The 22,649-nt window shown below is 36.4% G+C and overlaps 1 protein-coding gene and 1 pseudogene across 1 annotated transcript in view; one reads left to right on the plus strand and one right to left on the minus strand.

Annotated features, from left to right (window-relative positions):
* Window positions 1–22,649, minus strand: part of SRBD1 (S1 RNA binding domain 1) — a 228,118-nt gene that overhangs the window by 105,097 nt on the left and 100,372 nt on the right. Inside the window, exon 15 of the mRNA XM_061210587.1 lies at window positions 5,283–5,374. Coding sequence (XP_061066570.1) covers window positions 5,283–5,374 — 92 coding nt within the window. The remainder of the gene's footprint in view (window positions 1–5,282; window positions 5,375–22,649) is intronic.
* Window positions 10,972–15,163, plus strand: LOC133074696 (peptidyl-prolyl cis-trans isomerase FKBP1A-like; annotated as a pseudogene).

The raw sequence follows: 22,649 nt of genomic DNA on the forward strand, positions 1-22,649 counted from the left end.
ACGGTAACGAAACATATTGTGTAACGGAAGACAGTAAACAGCAGGGAAAAGCAGGGAAAAGGAGCTTCGACTGAGTGAAGATTATCATCCTAAAAGGTAAGCAACCAGAGCTACAGTCATATGCAGTAGCACTGAAAACAACATTTCCCCCTCATTCATAAGGTATCTTATATCCAAAGGACAAAAGGGGTTCTATTGGTTTTGGTCTTCAGTTCCATGAAATACATAGAATCTTAAAGCTTCTAGAGCAAATAAATGTATTGCTTAAAAGACTGTACTAAACTGTGTTCTCTTTAAAATTTGCCTTACTCTGTTATCTGAGAATTTCAAAGTGGAAATCTTTATTTCTAAAGTCCAATACTCACTTCTTTTTTATGCTTCCTCTTGCCATCAGACAGCAACAGAGGAATCCCCATGCTGTCTTATTTCATTCAACAACTCCTAATTAGAATTTTTTTCACTAAAAAGCTTATTAAAATGTAGTTTTAATGCTCTTAAGGCAAATTTATTATAATCTTGATCCTCTAATTAGTAATTACATTTTTCAATAAGGAGCTGACAAATCTGTTGACCTGATATAAATACTCTCTATCTTGATTGCAGTGGTTGTGGTTACCTGACTAGTACAAGCTTTTCAAAATTCATAGATGGTGTACCTAAAAAAGGTGAATTTTACTTTATGCAAATATACCCCTTAAATTTGAAAGAAATATCTTTTCTCTAAGGATATCAAACTTTTTCTTTATTTTTCTTCTTTCTGTATAGTCTCTACTTCTTCCATGTAGTGTACCTCACCTCCCACCCCATATTTTGGCATCTGTCTTTAATAGCATAAGTTTTCCTTACATGTTAAGTGACCCTAGACTTTCCATCAGGGGTAGGGTACTAAAAAGCTGACTGTTAAGTGCTTTGCTCAAAGGTGAGGTTTGTCAACTGTGGGCTTCACTATAGGGTGATTTGGCCATTTCTTTGTGAAATCTCTGATCTCAGTTTCTTTAGGTGTTTTCTCTTGTGTTCTCTTGTGTTCTAGCCAGAATCCCCTAGTCTCCGACATGGAAGACTTAGTCCTCTCTAAGGTATCTACAACAGCATGTCAATAATTATTTAATCTTTCTTTTTTTTAGTAGGTATTCCCACTCTCACTTATAACCCATGTCCTCCAGTGTAGAAACCTTCTGTTTAACCCTCTCTAGAGAACAATTCTCCAGTCTTCTGCAAAAGTGGAAGAAGGACAGTTACTCAACTGTGTGGAATGGGAGGTCTAATTCATTTCTTCTTTTTTACTGATGTGAAATTCACATAACATAAACTTAACCATTTTAAGGTGTACCGTTCAGTGGTATCTAGTATACTTAAAACATTGTGCAAACCACCACCTCTATCAAGTTCCAAAACATTTTCATCACCCCCAAAGGAAACCCTGTACACATTAAGCAGTCCCTCTTCATTGTCCCCTCTCCCCAGCCCCTGGCAACCACCAATCAGCTCTCTGTGTCTGCAGATTTGCCTATTCTGGACATTTCACATATATGCAATCATAAAATATGTGACCTTTTGTGTTTAGCTTCTTTCACTTAGCATGTTTTCAAGGTTCATCCATGTTGTAGCACGTATCATTACTTCATTCTTTCTTATGGCTGAAAATACTCTTCCATCGTATGGATAGACCACATTTTGTTTATCTATTCACCTGCTGATAGACATTTGGGTTGTTTCCAGTTTTGGGCTATTGTGAATAGTGCTGCTATGAGCATCTGTGTACAAGTACTTGCTGAGTACCTGTTTTCAATTCTTTTGAGTATATACCAAGGAGTGGGATTGCTGGGTTATATGATATTCTATGTTTAACTTGATCTCACTGCTTTTTACACAGACTTTCAATCAATCCTCCTATTTTAGACCCATTCTCAGCCCTCCCAAGATACTTCTAAAGGTGCTTAGTGCATTTCCTGAGTCTTTAGGGTTTCTACGATCTATTTCAGGTTAGCTCTGTTTTCTACAATGCTGTCTCAGTATTCCACTTTCTCAAGTTGGCTAGATCTCATCCGGTTTCCAGCTTCAAAACTATTGTTGCTGTTATCTCCTCTCCCATTCTCCTTGTCCTAGTAAGTTTATGCCTTCATTCTATCAAGTTACTGTCATTTTAATGAGATTTCAGAAGAGAGTGAAGGAGTAACAGGTATATTTAGTCTTCATTTTAAATCAGAAATCCATAATAAACGTTTTAATACCAACTATCTACTATTCTATCCATCCAATTTAAACTGTCTCAGTACAATGAATTTATTATGAAGGGAATGTAAGCATATATAAGGATAACTTCTGTTTTCAATAAGCTGATAAACTGGTCAAGAAGATGTAGTAAGATAAAGGTCATTTTCTTACATATGTTTAACACTTGTATGAATGTTGAGGTTCCGTTATATTTGATATGGTAAACTTATGGAGGGTTGAAAGGTAAAACCCACACCCACAGATAGGTCAGGTCTCAGATGAAGTATGAAGTCATCCCAGGCATCAATCACTAGGAAAGAGAAAGATTCCTAGTGAGAAAACAGGAACTGAAATGGAAGTGGGGCCTAGAAAGCCAAGAGTGGAGACTCTCAGTTAATTTCAATATTTGCTTCCAGGACCAGACTTTGAAGACTCAGAATGTCTAGGTAGGTGTTTTGAGTTGATATGGGTCAAACATAGTCACTGCCAATGTGGAAACAAGCTAAGACAAAGAAAAATGGCACACCTGCAGTGAATCACAAACTGAAGACACAGCTAGGTTTTGAAATCAGAGTAATTAGGACTATATACCAATTCCCCTTTTTATTATTTCCTATTTTCATAGAATCTTGTTAGAATGTTGTGATCTTGTTCCCTTATAATACTGTGGCAGTTATGCACCCACATGGGCCAGTGGTGAAGAGGAAATAGCAGCCTCCTTAGCAAAGGGAAGTCTGAGGGACTGCCACCTCCTATATAATATTTTTCTAATGCCCTGTTGGATGATTACCTTTCAGTGCCAACTTGGCAGGCTCTGAATTTTACTTTTTATAAAGAAAAGTATCCTTTTGTTACAGAAGTTACGTTCATAAATATTATGTTCACACTTACTTGGCTATGCGGCCTCTTTAAGCCTTGGTTTCCTCATCTGTAAAGTGGGAATAATAAATGACTCATAGGGCAATTGTGAGGATTAAATAAAATAATCCTGGTAATGTATTTACCACAATGTTTCATATATATTAAGTGCTTAAAAAAGATTAGTGTTAGCAGCTCCCTATTCCTCCTCCTATTATTATTATTACTACTGTTATTACAAGGCAAGTACCAAAAGAGAACATGGCAAGGAGGCAGAGACCACACTGAGTTGATGTGACAGGGAAAAGCTTCACTGAAGAAGCAAGATTTTGAGCTGGGATCTGAGTTTGAAAAGATGACCATTTTAGGGGACTTCCCTGGTAGTCCAGTGGTAAAGAATCTGCCTTCCAATGCAGGGGACGTGGGTTCGATCCCTGGTCGGGGAACTAAGATCCCACAGGCCTTGGGGCAACTAAGCCCTCGCGCCTCAACTAGAGAGCCCGCATGCCACAAACTACAGAGCCTAAGCGCTCTGGAGCCCAAGCGCCACAACTAGAGAGAGAAAACCCACACACCACAACTAGAGAGAAGCCTGCGTGCCACAACGAAGACCCGAAGCAGCCAAAGAAATTAAAAGAAAATAAATAAATAAAATAAATAAATATTTAAAAAAGAAAAAAGAAAAGATGATCATGTTAGTCAGGGGACTGTGTCATGGAATGAACAACTGAAGGGAAACTACAAGTTCTTTTGGATCAAAAAAGAAGTTTTTAACTTTAGATTAATGCAAAAATTTTCAAATACATATCACCAGGTGTAGATTTCAAGAACAGTCAAGGAAATTTGATGAGAATATTTAAGGAAAAAAAATTAAACAAAAAGTCTATTTCTCCTAATTTGGAATTTCCCCAAATTGGGGGATTAAGAGATACAAACTACTATATATAAAATAGATAAACAACAAGGATATATTGTATAGCAATGGGAATTATAGCCATTATCTTGTAAGAAGTTATAATGGAGTATAATCTGTAAAAATACTGGATCACAACGCTGTGCACGTGAAACTAATATAATATTGTAAATCAACTATACATCCATTAAAAAAATAATAATAAATCAGTAAACACACATACACAAGCCATTTCTAACAAAGCAGTCTAAATATCCACCTATTACACAGAAAAATGCTCTGACCAGATCTATATTTTGCTTGTGATACCAATTATTGTCATTAGATGTACCAAAATATCTTTTTTTAAAATAAATTTATTTATTTATTTATTTTTGGTTGCATTGGGTCTCTGTTGCTGTGTGCAGGCTTTCTTTTTAGATGCAGCAAGCGGGGGCTACTCTTCATTGCAGTACTCTTCGTTGCAGCCTTCTCATTGCAGTGGCTTCTCTTGTTGCGGAGCACGGGCTCTAGGCACGCGGGCTTCAGCAGTTGTGGCACGTGGGTTTCAGCAGTTGTGGCACGCAGGCTCTAGAGCGCAGGCTCAGTACTTGTGGAGCATGGGCTTAGCTGCTCCGCGGCATGTGGGATCTTCCCGGACCAGGGCTCCTGGTCCGGGAAGATGGTGTGTGTCCCCTGCATTGGTAGGCGTATTCTCAACCACTGTGCCACCAGGAAGCCCTCAAAGTATCTTTAATTTCTTCACACACAAGATTTAAACTATTCCACATCACAGAAATCAAAGCAATTTTATACAACTAAAATCAAATCAGGCTGATTTAAACAATACAGTAATGACAATTCCTATTAGCAAGGCAAGAGAAACTGGTCATTTAACAAATATTTAGCTATAGCCTGAAAGTCTGTGCATGTTTATACATTTGCACTTTAAATATTTTATGTTAATATATTACTTTCCTCCAACAAAAAGCTGTAATAAGTAATATTTTGCAATAATAATAAGAGAACTGAGTATTTTATTGTTTTTACTATTAACTCTCTAGCATTTAATTTTACTAAAGATGTTTTGGGCTAATTTTTCACCATACTCTAGAATACTATGCAGTGTTCTTTAAAAGCAGTATTCTTCCACTTCTTTTCCATAATTCCCAGTACTATTCCAATCAAACACTTTCTTTCTAACATGACTGCAATATATCTTCTAAAATTTCTTGGATATTTAAATATTTTGCTTGCTACAAATCCAAATCCAAAATATGAAAATCACACGCTTTAGTGATGACCCACAGTTTCTTACCTGCACTTCTCAAATTAGGGTCCAGTCCTGGCATCTCTTTATTAGCTTCAGGGCTGACACTGTAGACGGATGCTCCTGCTTCACTGACGATACTGAAAAGAAAGAAAAGGGGAATATCATTTTCCAAACTTTCTACCTGCCCAAAGAAAATAAATGAATGAGACTAGGTATTATAAGAAAAGAAAACTGCAGGGCAAAGCACTCTCTTTATATTTCAATGATACCTATACTACTTAATTTTACATTAACATAAAGTGATTAAGCAATGCTTGTTTTCTACACATAGGAAATACACAGGCTTAAATCCATAATGAATTCATTCAGTCGTTTTCTGTTTAAATGAACACAATGGATACTCCTCCATGATGCCAACATCAAAATTTTCAGAATACTTAGCTCCTCTTGTGTTTATAATCCATTATTGACTGACATTTATGACTCCCTTCTGAATTAATCATTCTAAAGCATCTTGGGAAGCACAGACATGTGTGTGGATACGTGCATATGCGGATATACACAAAAAACCATTGCCATAAACACTGCCATTATTATTACTTGGTTATAATTAACAACCACAATGTGAAAAGGAAGGGGATCAGACAGGATCCCACTTCTTTTCAGGAGGGTCTGAAATCATCCTTTTGGTGAACTTGAAACATACCACTTCAGGCAGGTGTTAAACCACTTCATCATTTCTTTAATCAAAGCATCACACATATCATCCTGTTCCTTTCTTCTTTGGCTCCATATACTTTACAATCCACAATGGCAGCACTCTCTTACAGATGACGGTTGTATAGTGGTTGACATTTGTACAGTTTACCAAACATTTTAAAACTAGAGGCTTTCTTTATGACATTATACGTAAAGAAACATCATCTACTTTAAGTATTTACAATACCTTTGGTTCTCTACCATGTGACCATCTAGATCAAAAGCAGAAACATGTTAGTGCTAATTTTTAATCCACTCTTAGAAACCTCTCCCATTCTCTGCTCTTCAGTAGTTACTTCAATTGTGAGACAAGTTGAGCAGATAACTTTTAACATATTGCCCCACTGTAACAACTCAACACTGATAAGTAAAATGTGAAATGGTTAGTTTGCTACTCCAAAGAGTTCTTTGAAGAACTCTTGATTGAACTTTGACAACAATTATAAACCACAGAGACTTGAGAAGATTATTTGGGGGCAACGAGGAGATTTATATCTTTTGCAACCAAGATCTACTAACCCAAATTTCATAATAGGGAAAATGAACACTCTGCAATTGAAAAGCAAGGCTGCTCATCCTGTTCCTCATCAACAGCATCATCATGATACAATAAGAGGTGCATATTATATACAAAGCACAAAACCAACCCCTTTATGAAACTTAGGATAAATAAGAATAGTCAGCCATCAGCCATGGAAAATTTGGTTTCAAACACAAATGAACAACACTCAGCCTAACAAATTTTTTTCTAAAAAACCAGAGTATCTGTGAAGTGCAGAGAAAAGAATATTTTTAAAAATCTTACCACAAATTTATTTTCTGTCATTGCCAGAAGCCTCCAAAATTATCTCTATTTGAGCAAAGGAACTTAAATGGTAAATAAAAATTCCCATTAACTGTGGGCTTCAGCAGTTGGGTACCTGAGAATTTGCTGGGTGATTCACTGTCTCTTGGAAGTTATAATTCTCAAAAGACTGAGGGAAACTGTTGCAAAGAAAAACACTCAGATAATAAATATTCCTCCAAATACCATATTGCCACTTCTTTTAAACAGAGGAATACAAAACAGATGTGACACGCTGCACCCAAAGATTTTAGATTAACATTAATATTAAATCAATACAAAATGCAGTAAATTTCATATGCTTTAGTTACTAGACAGCATGGGTCCAATAAACTGTTCAGTACCATGCACAGATCAGAATGCTTAAATAATCTAAATGAAGAGAAAAAGCTCAACACTGATTACTTCAATATAAAACGTATAAGGATATAAGAAGTATATGTGGCAAGAGTTAAATGAAAGAAATCAAGCTGGGAGTGGTGATGATTTTTTCCAGGAGAAGCTGCTAAGAACAAAAGTTATAACCTTCCCCCCCTTCCTTTTTTTCTTTCCTATTTAGAGTTCAAGGATAGGCATTAAGTAGAAAGTATGCTAGATTTTACAAGGCACTTTCTGTTTATTAGGAAGTTTCCCAATAAACTATTAGAAAATTATTCCAATTATCTCTAGCATATTTTGAGGAAAGCAAAAGTAAACTTTGCACAAAATACAGATATCTAACATTTAATACGTATTATATGTCACAAAACAAATTTCACTCAGGTGTAAACTAATTTGGCTCATAATCTTAGCAATTTGATTATTTTATTTACTTTGCCATAAAGCAGACAAGACTCAGTAAAATTTATAATTTTGGGGGAATTTAACTGACACAGTTCTAACTGAACTCAAAAGTTTTGAGATTATTACAGTACTTGAAGCCCTTTCAAATTGTTTGTTTAGACAAATGCCTAAATAGATACATACGGTATATCAAACTTTAAATATATGAAAGTACACTTCAGAAGCTACCACTGGACTTAACGTTTTACCAGATCTATGTGTTAATGTGCTAATTCTCTAGAATTAAACTGATAATTTTTAAAGCACTTTATCTAATTCAGCACTTTTCTAGAGTCTTTCTAGGTTTTTTAATTTGAAAATATATACATATAAACCACACACTCATAACCTAAAAAACAAGTGAAATGCCCACAATATAGACGCATTTACTTTTAAATTCATTAAAAAATTTTTAACAAAAACTCTCCAAGTTAAAAATGCCAATTTTTGTTACCTCAAGTAAAATTCAATGTTGTTACATAAATCTGATCATTTATCAATATAACGTACTTTATTTTTTAAACAAATATATGTTTAAACCACAGAATTTATATCTCCACAGTTTATGTCTCTTCTACCAAGATAAATTGTATGTTGATGAATCTTTTAAAACCACGTTTGCAAGTACTTTTCTTACAGTGCCTATTCATTCTGACAGTAAAAGAATGGCAATTTCTTTTGCCAAATTGAGATGGGAGAATTTTTTTCATGAGAGAGGAAAACTAGCTGTTTGTTTTTTTTAAGTTATTGGGCTAATAGTTTTCACATTCATTTACAAGGTTGCTTGAAGCCTCTGTATGAGTCTCCTCCCCCTTCTTATTTCCCAAATATGAAAATAGCTTTTTTGTTTTTCTTATTTTAAAATAAATTGCATGCTTCCTATGTTAACAAGAAAATTCAATTCAAAGTTAACCTACTTAAATGAAAACACAATTAATATTTAGTAAGCTATCAAAAATCAGCCAGGATATATTTGCTTAAACTAATAAAAACTGATGTTTTTCATTTTTTATAAAAGTATACTAGAATTGCTTAAGTGTTACCAATATCTAGAAGCTTCCTTTTCCTTCTGCCCACCAAAAAAAATAGGTACTAAAAAGCTCCGATACTAAATGCACAGCTCATTTCACTAAAGTTTTAAAAATAATTTATCTAAAAAGAGTTCTTCCAAATTTTCAGACTGAGAAACGTTCATATGAAGAGAGGGTAGGTAAATGACCTAAGTTTCTCAACAAGTAACAGAAAATGCTATAAAAAGTTAATCAACGTAGATCTTAATTCTTTGCTTTGCATATGAGAACCTGTTTTGAAGTATGAAAGGATAGCTGTTTGTATTTTGGGGATAGGAGACAAGGCCAAAAACCAAACCACCATAAATAAAAGGGGCTCTAGGATTTAGTGTTTAAAGGATACTTATTTCTAAAAAAAAATCAAAGCAATTTTAAATTCCTTTATTTAGTGATGAATTGTCATTTCAGGGAGCCTCAAATGAGCAATACCTAGTCACTTTAAAAACTAACGTGGGAATTCCCTGGCAGTCTAGTGGTTAGGACGCCACGCTTCCAGTGCAGGGGGCACGAGTTCGATCCCTGGTTGGGGAACTAAGATCCCGCAAGCCATGTGCACAGCCAAAAAAAAATTTTTTTTAATTAAAAATAAATAAAATCTAAGGTAATCTGGTGATGATAAGGATGCAGGGAAACAAATAAAATTCTATACTATTAAAGATATTTAAACTGTAAAACTCTTTTGGATGGTAATTTGAAAATATAGATTAAAAGTCACAAGAATATGCATTCTTTCTGAACTGGCTATTATATTTTTAAGAATTTATATGAAGGAAATTTTAATTCACACAAAAAATTAAACAGCGTTATTCATCACAGCATAGCTCCGACCAAAAGAAACTGAAACCAAAATGCCTATCATTAAAGAGTTCTTTAATGAAAACCTACACTGTCATTAAAAATTACTGTTGTAATATATTAAGTAGAAAGGCTGGTTATAAAACTAAGACATGAGACCAACTTTGATATTTTTAAAATATAGGTATATACAAAAGAAAAAAAGGTTTATGTTAATATTAATAGTACTTAACTATGAGTTATTCCTTTAAAAGAATTCTTATTTCTTTAAATTTTTCTGCAATAACTATAATATTTATTTGTAAAAAGAAATGACCATTATTTACCTGGCCAGGAGATCCAATATTGCATAATAGCCAACATTTTTTTTTTTTTTTACCAAACTTTCTTTTAAAGTTATCAAAGTTATTTTGAACTTAAATGTGGGTAAATATATCATTTGTTAGTAATAACTTCCAACATGACTCTTAGGAGACCTCAAATAATAATATTTTATGATATTGTTTTATAACATGAAAGAAAGGTCAAGAACAGCTCTCGATTTGTACATACAGGTCATATAAAAAGCAAATGCACAATGAAAAATTTTATAAGAAAGTACATATAATATACATTTTTAAGTTGTACTTAGTCCTTGGCCTGTGAATCCAACCCCCATGTTATTCTTCATGAACACCACGGCACAATCAATTCACTACCCACAACAGAAAAGGTGTGAGGTGACACAGTTGTATACCAGGAAAGTAGTGTGTGTGGAAAAAAAAAAAACACTAAAGGCAAAATATGGTGAAAAAGAAAAAGAGCAGAAATACACCACCTCAAGATTTCAATAGCACCAAATATACATGTAGGTATGTAACACTAGCACCATCTGGTGGAAGACCAGTTAGAAGCCATTCTCCAACTATCACAGTTTTTCAAAAAAAATTCTAAGCTATCTTTCAAAGAATGAGCATTCTCCAAAGAGAACGAGTCTAGCAATGGTACAGTAATTACACAGAGGACCCATAACAAGCCTGTGAGAATTTAAAATGTCTACCAAACAGAGGGTGAGTATATCCCGGGATCGACATCTTATCACATCCACAGAGCCGTATTTCAACAATACAGAATTCCCTTGGCTACTTTTCCTTCAGTGTCTCATACCATATCAGATGAACACTTTCTAGCCACAAAAGAAACCTAAAAAGGACAAACCCAAATTAGCAACTACCAAACAGAACTGTAATTTGGAATTTGGGGTTCCTCAAACTAACAGCTACCAACACTTCTGGGCCATAAACATAACAATAGTATTCATTCCACATGAGAATCTGATTCTGGTTTATGTTCACAATGATGCTGAGCTGCTACGATGTACCACAAGTGTCAAAATATTACACTTACATCACTTTTACTGCTGTCAGTGGGCCACTCAATTTGACAAAATCACTGGTACCTTCAAATGCCATCAAGGGGAAAGCCAATCAACAAACTGAAGGACAAAGATGGACAGCTTCTCTCTATTTGTAGGTTGAGTACCTCTGCTGAGGTAGAAGCAGTTTCTGACGAAGAATGGAACCAGCAGAAATTGTCGGTCTCCACCACTCTCCAGGGTAAGCATTCCTTTTATTTTCTTTCTCCCTTCCCTTCACTGTCTTCTGTTTTCCTTTTAAAAACAAAAATCCCTCCTTTATTTTTTTTTCCCCCATCTATGTTTGAGTCCAACATGAAGTTGTTACAAGTACTGCACAATACCACTAAAGGGAGCTCAAGGAAAAAAGTCACAGGAGCAACCAACCACAAGGCCTGATGCCTAAGTGGTGTTAGACTAGGCACAAGGACAAGGGCCCCACTGAACCAAGACACGAAAAGCAGGCTTGAAGAGCAGAACACTGGGACTTCCCTGGTGGCACAGTGGTTGAGAGTCTGCCAGCCAATGCAGAGGACACGGGTTCGAGCCCTGGTCCGGGAGGATCCCACATGCCCCGGAGCAGCTGAGACCGTGTACCACGGCTGCTGAGTCTGCGCTCTGGAGCCCGTGAGAAACAACCGCTGAAGCCCGTGCACCTGGAGCCTGTGCTTCGCAATGGGAGAGGCCACCGCAATGTGAGGCGCGCACACCGCAGGGAGGAGTGGCCCCTGCTCGCCGCAGCTGGAGAGGACCCACGTGCAGCAGTGAAGACCCAACGCAGCCAAAAAAATTAAATTAATTTAAAAAAAAAAGGAGCGGAACACTAACTGTGAAAAAGGCTGTTGTTTGCAGCAGTACTGTAAACATTCCACGTTCGCTACTAACAAGTTCCCAAAAACTAAGAGGGCAAGGAAGAAATACTGATCTAATTTTTGTGCTTTCGTCAACATTTTGAAATGTCCTGATTTAAAGAACATGATGTCAACCTACCTGCCATCCTTACTGCCCCAAACATACCAAAAAGTATGCTTCTTCTGATTCTTGCAGTTAACTCCAAAACTCAAATTTTTAGGTACTCAGCTTGTATTTACTCATAGAATAACATATTATCTGTGTTTGTTTATTCTTGTTCAAATGCAACTCTACATTTAGATATAAATCTAAGAGTACGAATTGCAGAGTTTTCTTACAAAGGGAGAAGTTTATCTTTTTCTTTTCTATCCCTCCTATTTTTTTTTTAAGCTTAAGTACATCTATAGGAATTTATCCACTAATAAATAAGTGGAATTCAGACTGCTACGGCATAGACTTTTCAGAATGAAACTTATTGCAAGATATTTTATTCCTTTATTATCCATCCAATAACAGAAGTCAGAATCAGAATTACTAATTTAGAGGGTTATAATATTCTAATATTTTGCTAATAATAAGTGCTGAATAATAAATGTGAATTATTAAAAGTTTTAAGAAAGAACAAAAAAGAAAGGAGAGAAGCAAAGGGAAAAAGACAATGAGAAATAAAATAATTAAAGAGAGAGGCAGAAGCCAAGATACACTTTGCCAGCAACTAACAGCCCAGTTCTTTTTACCTACAGTTGAATAGTTGAATAAAGTTTTGGAAATAACAATGGTTTGTGCTACATTCCCTAATATTCTTCCAAATGCTACTGCTAAAAATCTCAGTGAACTCCACAAATAAATCATGTACGTTTTATCAGTTTTCACATCCTGTTACTCACTCCTCTTTTTCTCCCTTGTCTGATGTTTGTTTTTGCCTCCCACCCCCCACCCTGCCAACCTCTACTTTCCTCTGACGTGAACTTATACCTCTGCAGAAGTCATCACCGCCCGCTCCCCCCCCCACCCCACTTAAGGGACCCTATCTACAAACTTCACTTAACACATTCACCAACCAGCAGTCTCCAGTTTGAATCATCAGGCTCTTTTCTGGGGCAGCCTCAAACTTTAGAATTTCTTTTGGCCACCCAGATAATGCTAGGGGAAAAAAAACCAAACAAACTCTGAAAGCACAGGACAAATGTAAGATGACGACTCCAGATCAACCACTTTTTCTAATCGTGGTTTTCAAAAGTACACTGAACAGATGGAGGGAGAGAATGAGTTGTTCAGTTCAGCTGGCTGCTCCATTTACTTCTTTATCTATGGTCAGATCTTTACTTTCTTGGGATCACTGCACATTTCTGGCTCTGCTATATTACACTGTGTAAATATTTAGGAGAAATAATTCCTTTCAAGGATCTAAACTTCCACTGTCGTTATGGCAAATGAACCTGTTTATGCTATGTTCGTTAAGTAACAGCAAGCCTAAAAGAACACAGGAATTTACTAATATATGTGGTACACAAACATCACAATCATAAAGCTTCTCATAGGGGCATATCAAGAACATGAAAGGCCAGTTTATTTTTACTCCCATTGCCCTGTAATTTTCTTTAACTCTACTACAACAGTCCTTAATTCAAACCTTTCCTACAGTTACAGTAACAGGGTAGATTGAATGTACATAAGCTGTACCAAAACTACTCACATCTCCATTTAACCTTCCTTGATTCTCAAGTGGTTATCAAACTTAATCCTACATCAGAATCTGCTGGAGGTTGTTAAAACACAGATTGCCAGGCTCCACCCCCAGAGCTTCTGCTTCACTGGCGCTGAGCATTTGCATTTCTAACCAGTTCACTGGTGATGCTGATGCTGCTGGGACCATATAGGTTTTAAAGTCTTATTAAGGTATAACTTACATTTCATAAAGTTCACCCATCTTAAGTATACAATTCAATGACTTTGAGCAAATGTTGTACAATCATCACCAAAATCCAATTTCAGAACATTTCCATCCCAAAAAGATCCTTTGTGCCCATTTGCAGTCCTCATTCCCATCTCTAACCCTAGGTATCCACTAATTTACTTTTTGTCTCTATACATTCACCTGCCTGGACATGTCATATAAATGGAATCATAAAATATGTGGTCTTTTCTGTCTGGCTTCTTCACTTAGCATAATGTTTTTGAGATTCATTCATGCTATAGTATGAGTACTTCTTTTTTATTGCTGAATAGTATTCCACTGTTCTAGAAATACCACATTTTGTTTATCCATTCACCAGTTGATAGAATTTGGGGTTGGTCCAAGTTTTCTGGTATTATGAATAATGCTGCTATAAACATTCATTTACAAATATTTGTGTAGACTTATGTTTCATTTCTCTTGGATAGATTCCCAGGAGTGGAAATGCTGGGTTGTAAATTCATGTCTAATTTTTTAAGAAACTGCCTAAGTACAACGAATAAGGGCTCCAGTTTGTTCATTTCCTTGACAATACTTGCTGTTGCCTTTTTGACAACTATTCTAGTGGTTATGAAGTGGTATGTACTTCTGGCTTATTTTACATTTTTAAGTCATTGATGATGTGAACATTTATTCAATGCCTTTGTTGGCCTTTCCTAATCTTCTTTAGTAGAATATCTGTTCAAATCTTTGCCCATTTTTATTTGGCTTGTCTCATTATTGACTTACAAGTGTTTTTATGTATTCTAAATACAAGTCCTGCATCAGATACATGATTTGCAAATATTTTCTCCAAATTTTTGGTTTGTCCTTTCATTTTCCTAATGGTCTTTTGAAACATAAAAGTTTTAAACACTGATGAAGTCTAGGACTACACTTTTGAGAGCCAGTGTTCTAAAGCCTCAGGTGGGGCATGCGGCGGCGCGCGCGTGCGGAGCCGTTGCGCAATGGGATAAGGTAGAGGGGCGGCGCCGCCAGGCCCACTTTCTGTCCACTCCACACGTCGCGCCGCCCAGCGTCCGCCGCCTCCTCCGCCATGGCAGTGGAGGGGGGAGACGATCTCCCCCACAGACTGGCACACCTTCCCCAAGCACGGCCAGACCTGCGTGGTGCACTACACCTGGATGCTTGAAGATGGAAAGAAATTCAATTCCTCTAGGGACAGAAACAAGCCCTTTAAGTTTGTGCTGGGCAAGAAGGAGGTGATCTGAGGCTGGGAAGAAAGGGTTGCCCAGATGAGCTTGAGTCAGAGAGCCAAACTGACTGTCTCCCCAGACTATGCATACGGTGCCGCTGGGCACCCAGGCGTCATCCCACCAAATGCCACTCTCATCTTTGACGTGGAGCTTCTAAAACTGGAATGACAGGAACGGCCTCCTCCCTGAGCTCCCCGTTCTTGGATGTGCCATGGAAGGATCGGGCGCCTCCAGATGCGCACAGCAAGTCCATATGGAGCTTTTCCTGAAATTCCACTACACTCTTTGTATAAGCATCTTCCTTGGCTGAATGTGTTCTGTCACCAGCTTTGCTCTTCCCCTTTCTCCTGGTATGTATGTTGAGCTGAACTACATTACATAAACCTCGAGTTACTCATTTTAGTTTGTTTTCGTTTTGGGGTGAAGACTGAGTTTCAGTCCTTTGGATCTAGGTTTCCAGTTAAGTACTAGTCAAGTGTTAACAGCACAAGTAATGGGTTGACTTCAGAATAGGAACTGGTGTGTGGGGTGCAAGAATCTTTTTTATTTTATTTTGGATGAAAGTTTTATCTATTATATATATATATATTAAACATTCTGGCTGCTGCGCTGCAGAGCCATAGCTGATTTGAGGCGCTCTTGAGGGCCGAATTACTCTCCAAGTTGAGAGATGTCCTCGGGTTGAATGAAAAGCCTGACCCCAAACTAAAGTGGCCTCCACTGCCCCACCCCACCCTCCCCTTAACCCTCTGCCTTTTGAAAGCAGATCATTTTCATTGAGATGCTGGACACTACAGGGTCTGTCCCTGGGCTAGCAGGGACCTCTGAAGCCTTCTTCATGGCCTGGCTTTTTTTTTTCTTCCCATCCTGTGGTTTTTCTAATGGATATTCAGGACTTTTGTAATTTCATAGCTATCCAAGCTCCACTTCCTAAATTTTAAGAACTTTAATCAAAAGTTAAATTGAAGGCGCTGTTTGTAGACACTTAACACCCATGAAAGCCCAGCCATCATCACAAATCCTTGAGTGTTGTCTTAAGAAAATGATGCTGGTCATCATAGCTTCAGCATCTCCTGTTTTTTGATGCTCAGCTCCCCCTGCTGATCTCAGAGTTTCCTGGCTTCTCCCTCTCACCCCTCTGCTGTCCTGTGTAGTGATGTGGTGAGAGAAACTGCTGCCTACTCCCCTACCTCCACACTACATATGAGTTTCAAGTTTTATTATTGCAATAAAAGTGCTTTATGTGGGCTTTTCTCAACAACAACAAAAAAGCCTCAAAAATTCAAAAGAAATAGTAAACCCTTGAAAAATGTGAAAGCTTAGTGGTTTCCATCTGCATAAGCAATATGTAAATGTCACGCATAGTATCTGCTTTTCTGTTTTGTTTTGTTTTAGCAAAGCCTATCATAACTACCATCCTAAACATATTTACTCTTTTTATGAGAGAGGGAAAAGAGAACTTGCAACTAACTGGCTTTAATACATTATGGAATGAATAAATTCAGCTGCAGGTGGGCCTACCTGGGAACACTGGGTGGCATGCTGGCATTAAAGAACATGGACCTCTGTGTCAGCGTTTTCAGCAGCTCTGGTCAGTCCATGGCTTTTGACACCGTTCTTAAGAATATAAGAAATATGTCCACCTTACAAACTAATGGGAATAAAGATAAATGGTGCACCATAGAAGATATTATAGAAAAAGAGCATATTACCTGAAAGATACATTTGATTTATTTTGATATTTTTGTCTATTTTTTATTAGTCTTCACGTCAGGGCATTTTAAAACAATCCATATACCAGTACAGCCCTTTCTTTGTTGAAAATTTACTGTACCTTAAGTGAAGAGGAGCCAAAGATGGCAGCTAAAATTCAAATCTTGTCTAGGACCATAACTTGCAAATGTATAAAACATACTTCAGGAAAATATAGGATATGTTTGATTCAGGTATAAGCAATATTAAGATGATTCATTTCCAGGGTGAAACCCAAATTACTACACGTTTACCTCTTGATGATTATCCATGTCCACAAATCATAACAAAACAAATCATAAAAAAAAGAAGCTTATATGAACACTATTTCTATAACCATGACCTAAGATACAGATTTTGTGATTTTATGGAAAAACTATAACAATAAGAAGGATCCAGTTAAAAGATAAAGAAAACCCATTTAAATTTGCAACCACAATCCTTCTTTATATAATTCAAGTCAACCTAGGACCCAAAGCAAGAAGTTTTGTATACTGAAGAATTCCCATGCTTCTGCTATGAAATGTTTTCAAATATTTATGTTCTAATTCATGGACCCTGCTCATAACATAAAAGCCGTTAGTCCTCATTGCCTTTCAGTTGCTGGAGATGGATTTTATTATTCTACTAGTCTTCATAAATTACAATACAAGGAAGAAGCCTGTTGGCCAAAACTCATTCTCCTTTTTTCACTGAGCCACTCAAAGCCACTTAAGAAGTTGTCCAAAGAGATGTCAGAGAATACAGTTTCACAAGTGATCCACAGTCTCTCAACATGGTCTGGCTCCTAATAAAACTTACAGGCCATCTCATCCAACCTTTTTACATTTTTTGCAATTCAAAATAACTAAAGTTATTGGAACATCTTTCCCAAATTACACAAAATTAAGCTATCATCATCTCTGTTATGTTACTGGCCCTGAGATCCAAGATAAAGATCAAGATATAAGAAATAAAGGAAAGAGTTTACTCAAGAGCATACAGCCAATTATAATTTATCCATAAGATTGAAAGGTAAGAATAAGCAAAATAATGTTAATAGTTTTTTAAGCCTTCATTTTATAACAGTGTTCAAGTCCCTTCTTCAACCAGTTAGATACCAGCTACTAGGAGGAACAAACTCAGCAGGTTACACTACTTTTCCTGTCCTTATTTAGCAATCAGTCCTCTGGTCTTAGAACACTAAGGCTCAATGAAAAAAAAAAAAGGAAGCAGCAGCAGCAAGGACCTCAAGCAGGAGGTCTTACTCCTGGCCATTTAAAATTTAACAGTCATCAGTGTGTGTATCTGTATGACAATATGATCATAACAGAAGCCCATCCTCCAAAATCTGCAATTTCCTAGTGAGGTTCTTGATAACAATAAGGTGCAAGGAGAACTGCACCCCCTGCCCCCAACTCTTACCATTTATCCCATAAAATCCAAAAAAGTAATCACTAAAACCTTTGCTTATACTAACAGCAAATTAGTATCATGCCAAATAGGTACAAAGGTGAATAAGAACACATAAACAAACACCTTTGACTCTTCTGTACAAAATCGGTGTGCCTCTCTCCAAACTAACAGAACTATACCACTTCAGCAATTCATCCATTTATGAACAAATGCCCTCAGCCTATTCCTGAGAAAGGGAAGAATGATCAGTTATATCTGTCTTCATCTTGTCTGAAAACCTTGACATTTTCCAGCAAGTAAAGGTTCCAAATGGCAGGTGTCAGAATGCCTTAGCCTCACATGTGGTGCTGGAAGGCAGGAAAAGCAGCAGCAGTAGTGGTCATGTCAGAGCCACATAGAAGCTGCCTAGAGAGCACATTCTGAAAAGAGCAAACCTCAGACTTGGTTAAATCAATCTACTGCCAGATGCCACTCTCAGAAAAAGCTGCAGTGAGAAACATTCTCAAAGCTGCCCAGAGAAACATTCAACTCAGAGCTCTCACAAAAGGGAAAATAGCTGAGTGCAATGGCACCTGTCCATATCCTGTCTGATAATTTGGTCAAACTGGCTCAATGCAGAGATGAAAAATTGCCATAGAATTCTTTGCTTAGTCTACAAGTGAGTATTATTTCCTCAGGGTCATTTTCAGTTAATCTGAAGTAAATGATATGAATCTCCTGCACTTCCATAATATCTATAGCTTTCTAAAAGTGCTTTAAGATCTACTAACTCCTATAAGGAAGTCAGGATCATAAGTACCCTGTTCATTTTACCTGTGGGGTTAGAAAGAACCAAAGAGGTAAATAAAATTAAATCAAGATCATCTGAAACTAAGACTCAAAAAGGAAAAACTGGTCTCTGTACTGTTAGGCCAGGCTTCTTTCTACTTAGATGCCTACCCTCTGCCCACTTCTCGCCTCCCAATCATCTTTTCACAGGTTTTCCCAATAATTAGAAAGCTTTGGAGCTTTTTGAAAGTTGTTTGTGAAGGTCAATCAATAAGCATTTTTGTTCCCAGAGGTTAACATAATTGGCATGATGGTCTACTTTATTTCTCCTCAGATTTGAGTCTATGAAAAAGTAATGATTTCTGAGGAAAACTCAAAGCAGGAGATGCCGAAGAAGCATAAGAACAAGTTATTGTTTTAGGGAGGAGCATTCACTGTCAAGTCATCTGGTTAGATACATCAGAAACTAAACAAATCAGGATTCATTCAGATAAACAGTACATAGTTAATGATATAACCATCCATGGAAAAGAACATTCAATATCATTTAGGTTTTTATACTCTATTGGAATATACAAAGGGATCCCTGGGCCAAAGATTGATACCTCAAAACACCTGATTTCCTCTCATACCTCAAAAGACAAAGCACAAACAAGAGCCAGGACTTCCTTGAAGTTAACAGTATTTTAAAATAAAATAGTGTCAAAATGAGGACATTTGGAAGCATCCAGAACAAGCATGATCTTCCAATTATTGCACAAAGAAATCGGATTCTTCCTTAACATTTTACTCCCTGTGGCTACACCACTGAAATGTATTAATTTGCCACACAATTGTGCATATTTTCAAACTAAAACAATTCACTGGAGTCTGCATTGTCTTGTCTTGCCTTCTAAGCACCTAGAAGGTACTGTTCTTCAACTCTGTGCAGCTGGCTCAAGTAATTTCTCATCTTTGTATTTTACTCACTGAAATAGAGGGATTTGTTTTTTTCATTAACATGGATAAAAACCAATTTGTGTTCATGTTTGGAGTAAAGATGAGTGTTGGTAAAAACAAAGTGTGATGCTGTTGTCAAGGAATGTTTATTGCTCAAAATCATGCAAATGATAAACAGACACATGAAATGGACAAGCTTTGTGCTGGCATCAGATTTAGTATACATTTCAACTGAAATAAAAGCAGAACTAGGACAAGCCAGAAACAGATAGCTCATAATTTTCAATGTCATTGTAAAGAGTCATACTAAGTCATCACTTTTCTTCATTCCACAAAAAAGCAAGAGTACAAGCTAGGGCACTTAAACGTTAGTTAGTTAATGACATTCACCGCAACCTCTTTAATTAAGCCTATGCTTATTAAAAGTCACTGAACATTCTCTAAAACTTAAAATCTTCTAATATCTCTTTTGGTATCCCTGGCAATTTTAAATCTTAATTGTTGGGCCTTATTTTGGCCCAATGAACAACAAATGTATTTTATCTCAACAATGCTAAGATGAAATCATAAGTGGGGGGAAAAAGATCCCAAAACTAACAAAAGAAAAAACATCATCTCCTGGTCTAATCTTACCTAAAAGTAATGACATCTCCCCTATCCCTTCATAAAGTTTCCTGCCCCAAATTCTTAAAACCTGGCCAGTAGATATTTATACAATTTTTAAAACACAATATACTAAAGAAAGTTAGAAGGTTGTTCGGATACTTAGTCATGCTGTAGCTTGAAGGTACAAACTCTTGAAAATTAAAAACAAATATAAAGATAACACAAATAAGAAGAAAGCTAAACCTGTGTTCTTGAGATTCCCAAAGGTAAGAAAGGAAAAGAAAGTTATAGCAGTCACTTAATATGTACTTAACACCATGTGTAAAGAAAATCTGCGATATAATCTGATCCTGAAGAATTTAAACTACAGACTTCCTGTTTCCCCAGTGCTAGCAATCACATCCAACAGTAACTGTGCACAATGGCTGAAAGAACTTTTAAAATTATTTCATTTCCCTTAAGTTTGTTTTAAGTATGAAGTGTCCATTCCAAAGTAAATTTTAAATGATTTGATGTTGTTCTGAAAATACATTTTATATCAAAGGGCTCCAGTGAATTTTTCCTGTTAATTTCTAGTGTAGTAACTCAAACTTAGGACAATTAGAAGTAAAATTACAATCTCTAAAGTAATATTAATGTTTCACATCACACACCTGGTGTCATATTCCAACATCATTTTCATCTGAAAGTTAAAAAAAACAAAAACAAAAAGATGTTAGAATACAAACTCCAGTGTACATGTGTTAATGTAACATTGACTTTTTATTCCTAGAGGAAAACTGAATAGTGGTGTTTCTTCTTTATGAGAAATTATAAACAGTGAATTGCTAGATGTCATAAGTGATTTTACTAAAAATAGATATAAAAGTGATTTAAATAAGTCTTTATGAAACAAAACAAATTTATAGTCATAGGCATTCTTAACAATGATATGAAAGATGTTTTCCTTCTTTTTCCCTTATTTAAATGGGAGGGAAAAAAAAAGAAGAGAGAAAGGGAGGGAGGGAAGGCAAGGGAAGGGAAGGGAAGGGAAACAGATAAATGTTTTCAGGAAAGAGAGAGTGAGCAAGTGCACACATACACATATATGACTGGCAAATCTATGAAAACATTTTTTTTCCGCTAAATTATGTAGGATACAAAGTAATAATGACTTGTAAAGAAGTAACAGAACATAACCAATCGACCCTAAGCAGTCTACTTCTCCAAATCATCTGCCCACCCCAATCTCAGGGGGATACATTGGTAGTGAAATGAATGCATTTTCCTCACCTGGAATAAATCACTACCATCATGAGCAAGTTTGAGAGTATCCATTTCTAACCTTATCTACTGGCTAAAAAGCAAAACCTCACATATTAGAAACACACACACAAAGAAGAAACTAAAAAGCACTCTTTTCTGTTCTTTCACCTATTTCCCAGGCATAGAAACCAGGCTTCTGTCAGCAGATATTTTTCAAACACATGCTTCGGTTTCAATTTGGCCCTTAAATATTCTCCAAAATACTTGGAGAAACGCAGGTTTCTAAGATAATTTTTCAGAAATAAATTAGCATGCATGCTTATGTATTGTGTATGCACTCTATATTTTCTTCAACCTTTAACTTCTCTATTTAAAAATGTAAATTTTCCATTATATAGAAAGAGATACACACCAAATAACTTGTACTGAAATTAGTCTCTTCCACCATTTTCAAATGCCATGGGGAAAATTTTTAAAGCAAATAATAGTTCTGAGTTAGAAAGATGTAGATTATAACATAGTTAAAGAAAAGAGGCCAAAAAATTTACACATTTTATACCTAAATTTATTGTCCTTATGGAACACTGTTTTTGTCACAAAGATTAGTATTTACTGCATTAGCCCCACATCCTAACATCTACAGAAAAAATTCTTTCAACTGTGTAGGAGTATTTTAGGTGAAGCTCCTATGAAAACACCTGCCAAGGAGCTTGAGCTATCATATTAAATGGATCACAGGGTTTACAAAGTGCTGCAGACGTTCAAAGGCATTCCCTGCACTGAGTATCACAATCATCGCAAGAGAAGACTTTAGGCACATGCCTAAGTTGTTTCCCTGAATTGTTTCTTGTCAAATTAAAATGTCAAAAATTAGTCTGTCAAATGCCATCCCTGAGGAATCTAGCTCAACCCAAAGAGCAGCTACCAATTAGTAAAGTCGGGTGTTTTAATGGGGAAAATTTTTCTTTTTCTATTGATATCTGAAATTAGCAGGGCCCCCAAAGAAAAGTTTCATCTCA

The sequence above is a fragment of the Eubalaena glacialis genome, chromosome 14 (genome assembly GCF_028564815.1).
Source record: "Eubalaena glacialis isolate mEubGla1 chromosome 14, mEubGla1.1.hap2.+ XY, whole genome shotgun sequence".
NCBI lineage: Eukaryota > Metazoa > Chordata > Mammalia > Artiodactyla > Balaenidae > Eubalaena > Eubalaena glacialis.